This window comes from Thermobia domestica, chromosome 2 (genome assembly GCF_964235325.1).
Source record: "Thermobia domestica chromosome 2, izTheDome1.hap1.1, whole genome shotgun sequence".
NCBI lineage: Eukaryota > Metazoa > Arthropoda > Insecta > Zygentoma > Lepismatidae > Thermobia > Thermobia domestica.
The window spans coordinates 335626505-335630359 of record NC_137455.1 but is presented as its reverse complement, the minus strand read 5'-3'; the positions used below and the strand labels follow the sequence as shown (position 1 = coordinate 335630359).

General features: G+C 31.8%; 1 protein-coding gene across 1 annotated transcript; it reads left to right on the top strand.

Annotated features, from left to right (window-relative positions):
* Window positions 1–1038: 1038 nt before the first annotated feature.
* On the top strand, window positions 1039–1971 carry LOC145679539 (glutamate receptor ionotropic, delta-2-like). The gene has a single exon (XM_081750116.1). It carries the CDS (start codon window positions 1039–1041, stop codon window positions 1969–1971), a length of 933 nt encoding a protein of 310 aa, XP_081606242.1.
* Window positions 1972–3855: the final 1884 nt, after the last annotated feature.

Genomic DNA, 3855 nt, shown 5'->3' with positions numbered 1-3855 from the left:
AAATTTTGAATATAATAGCATAATAATTTACAATAGATGTTTATGAAATTGATTCTATAATGACAATATGGTACTTTAGAATATTAATTAAGTTACAGATGTTCCATAACACTATTTTATATTTTCAGGTAAATATAAAAACAACTGCAAAAGATTTGTTGCCACAATATAGTTGTTATCCGAACTAAACCCAGGATGGGAATTCAAAACAATAAGAAAATTCTAGTGATTTGTCTGCTGTTATACTTTCTTCACAGAAACACAGCACAAAAACACATAATTACTGACATTACAACACATGAGTCATATGAGCTTCAACTGGCACATTCGATTTGGCGTTTGATTCCGAAGCTGTTCCCTGATGCTAGTACTGTTGCCATGTTATATAATCTCAATGAATGTCATACAGAATTTCTCTCTTATAACATCATGAATAAAAATGTAATTTCTACGCTGACAGTGAATCTAAACAACAACAGTAAATATTCTTCAAGTGTTTCAATGCAAAAGCCAATAATTGGTGACAAAGACGTTATATTTCTAATCACAGAAAGTGAGCAGGTTCTTACGTATTTATTAGGAGATACTGCTAGCAAGTATTATTGGAATAACCGAGCTAATTTCCTGGTTATTGATCTATCAGTGAATGGACACATTAAAGTAGACATTAGTTCTCTGTTGTTAAGATTTTGGAAAGCACAAATTCTTTATGTTGCTGTGATTTCAGTAAATATTTTCGTGTATAAGAACTCATCTTGTAACAATGCATCTAAGCCAGTTGCTTTTGTGTGGTCGTACAACCCTTTCTTGAACATAACGTATAAGGAAAATATAAAACTACAACAAATATCAGAAAATATTTCGATAATTCAACAAGCCTACTCAAGAAAGAAAATAAATGATCTTCACAAGTATGTATTGACTACGACTAATGTGGAAGGAAATGCTCTTCCAATATTCTCCAGAAAAGTTGATGATGCTGGTAACTACACAGAAGAAGGTTTCGTTGTGACTGTGTTCGAAGCACTGAAAAAGTATATGAACTACGAAACTAAAAGTGTTGTAAGCCACGGAGCTTTCAAAATTGGATACAAAGCAGAAAATGGTACTTGGTTGTATATGATGGGAAATCTTGTGAGAAAGGAAGCGGATATTGCAGGAGTGACTTTTGGGTCAATCCTTGAAAGGTATGAGGCGGCTGATTTTACAGATTGTGTTTTTATTGCAAGATATGCAATTTTGGTACCTAAAGCGAAAGAATTACCAACGTGGTTGGCTTTAGTATTATTCTATAAAGCCGAAGTGTGGTACTGTATTATTAGTACTTTTTCTGTGATTCTTGTTTTTTTAATAGTACTTCCAACCGGAAGATTTGGTGAAGCTGATACTAGGAAAGGATTATGTAGAGTATTTTGTTATATTTGGTCTATTCTTTGGCAAGTATCAGTAACTCAGCCAAAGAGTAACGCAATAAGAATAACATTTTTTGTGTGGGTTTACTTTAGTCTAATCTTTGTATCATTATATCAAGGAGGTATTGTGAGTATTTTATTTATCCCCAAACGATATTCGGATATCAACACTCTTCAAGATCTTGTAGATTCTCAACTGGAAATAAGAGGCTCTAGATCGAGTAGCATGGTATTTAATGATAAATCAAACAGATTGCTGTGGACACTTCATAAGAGATTTATTATAGATGTAAAGTTTGAAAATATGGTAGCGAACTTAATACAATATGGAAATACGTCAGTTTTCATTTTAGATAATATTTTAGATTATTATGCACACAAGGCTCATAAATGTTTAAGTTGTCCTCCCCGGTTTCATATGATGAATCACAAAGGGGATATCCGTCCTCAGGCTATTGCTGTAGCCAAAGGTTCACCATTTCTTCATCGTTTTAATACTCTTATTGGAAGAATGAAACAGGCTGGATTGATCGAGAAATGGGAACAAGAAGTTGTATAACAATCTAAGGATGACAGGAAATGTAAAAATCCTTGTGCAGCTGGTGTCGAAACAATTTCGTTGCACAAAATACACCCGTGTTTCTACATCATTTTAATTGGGTATGTAAGTGGACTGTTTGTATTTACAATTGAAATATTGATTTATCACGAAAGATGTCTGAAAAACAGGTTTTAAGGTATCCTAGTGCACTGAGGGTAACTCCATTTTTTAAGTTTTCAAGTTCTTGACATGTAACAGAATAGTATACACTGATAAAAGCATCATATTTTTTAGTTAATGTTGTTATTTTCTATGGATTGTTCTGTTTAGTAAAGGAGGTCCTCTTCGTATTGATGAACATATAATGTATCTTAAAATAGTGAAAGTATTAAACTCAGATCATTAAAATAAAAGAATTTAAAGTGTTTAATGTCAGTTGCACAAAACATACCTCTTTGAACACTTCTGCTTCTCCCGGATACTTACCATGACTTTATTAATGAAAATTAGAGTGAATTATGAAACATTTGAATGTTTAGACTTCTATAGATGAATGTTTTGACTTGCTAGTAGAAACGTTTTCAGAATATATTTATGCATAATATATGGATAGATTCATTCGTTTTATTAATCTAACAATATTACTACCATTCTACAAGAGTTAACATTTTACATTCAGAAGGAATATAAAATAATAGTTATATACAAAGACAGGTATAATAGTTACACACACAGTAACATCAGTAACAAAAATACTGTTCATAAACTAATTAATGTTACACACTGTCTGTTTATAGTATACGTTTCAAGTTGAAAAATTTATAAACCTTTCAATATTAATATCCTTTAGGTATAAATGAACTATAATCGGTGTCAAAGAGTTGGTTCAAATTGTTTTATCTTTGAAAATAAAGAAATTATTTGATTTACGTTACATAAAGAAAATGGGTGATTTAAAAATAACAAATTTACGCTAATATTAAAAACTTAAGTGTTCTTTCCTCATTACAGTAAAGAGACACAAAGTTGTATATTTGAAATAAGTAAAATATGCATTAAGACATCCTTCACTAAGCGGGAAAGATACAGTTGACTGTTAAAAACTGTATGGGAAAAATCCTGTTTCAACATATTTCTACCACAAACAACACAGAAATGCAATTGTGTTCCACGTACGCAGAGGAAAAATAGAAACTGTCTAGCGGCAATATCATAGATCATCAAATATTTCTTGATCAATACTAATTGCGTAAAAGTAGTTTCATATTTAAGCTAAGTTAACAACAGCACATTCCAGTGATGAAAAATTCAATATTCAGGAGTAACGAACCCTTGAATGATTTCGTTCCATTTAGGATATTTTAAATTACGTTAGTAATAGTCTAGACATTTATTTTTGTTATACTAAATAACATATTATTTCTGTTGATAAATTTTACTAAACACATTTCGGGATTAGTAATTGATAAAAACAATAATTAGTCGAGTTGGTGACTTGTCATAATATAGAAGTGAGCTACTGCATTTCGGTGCTTTCGAAAAGGAAGAGGAGAATTGTTTTTATTTTCTTCGCCAGATTTTCCATGAATTTTAGGATTGTGGCCAATCAGAATTGTGAGCCAAATCACGCTTGGTATAGACCAATTAGTAGTTTTCTTCTTCTCGCTCAAAAAGAACGCGAGAGGGGAGAGTGTAATCAATGGCGGCGATCGAAGAAAGTAAGATCTTATAATTTAGCTTCCGTAGGTTTTGTTCTGAATCTAGGGAAAGAATGTAAAAAAAATGATGATATCCTCCCCAACCTAAGCTGTAAGTTGTAATGGAGAGAGAGAAACTTCAAGTTGACTCCCAACTATACTACAATTAGGCCTACCGGAAATTTTAATTGTGATATTGGCGTTT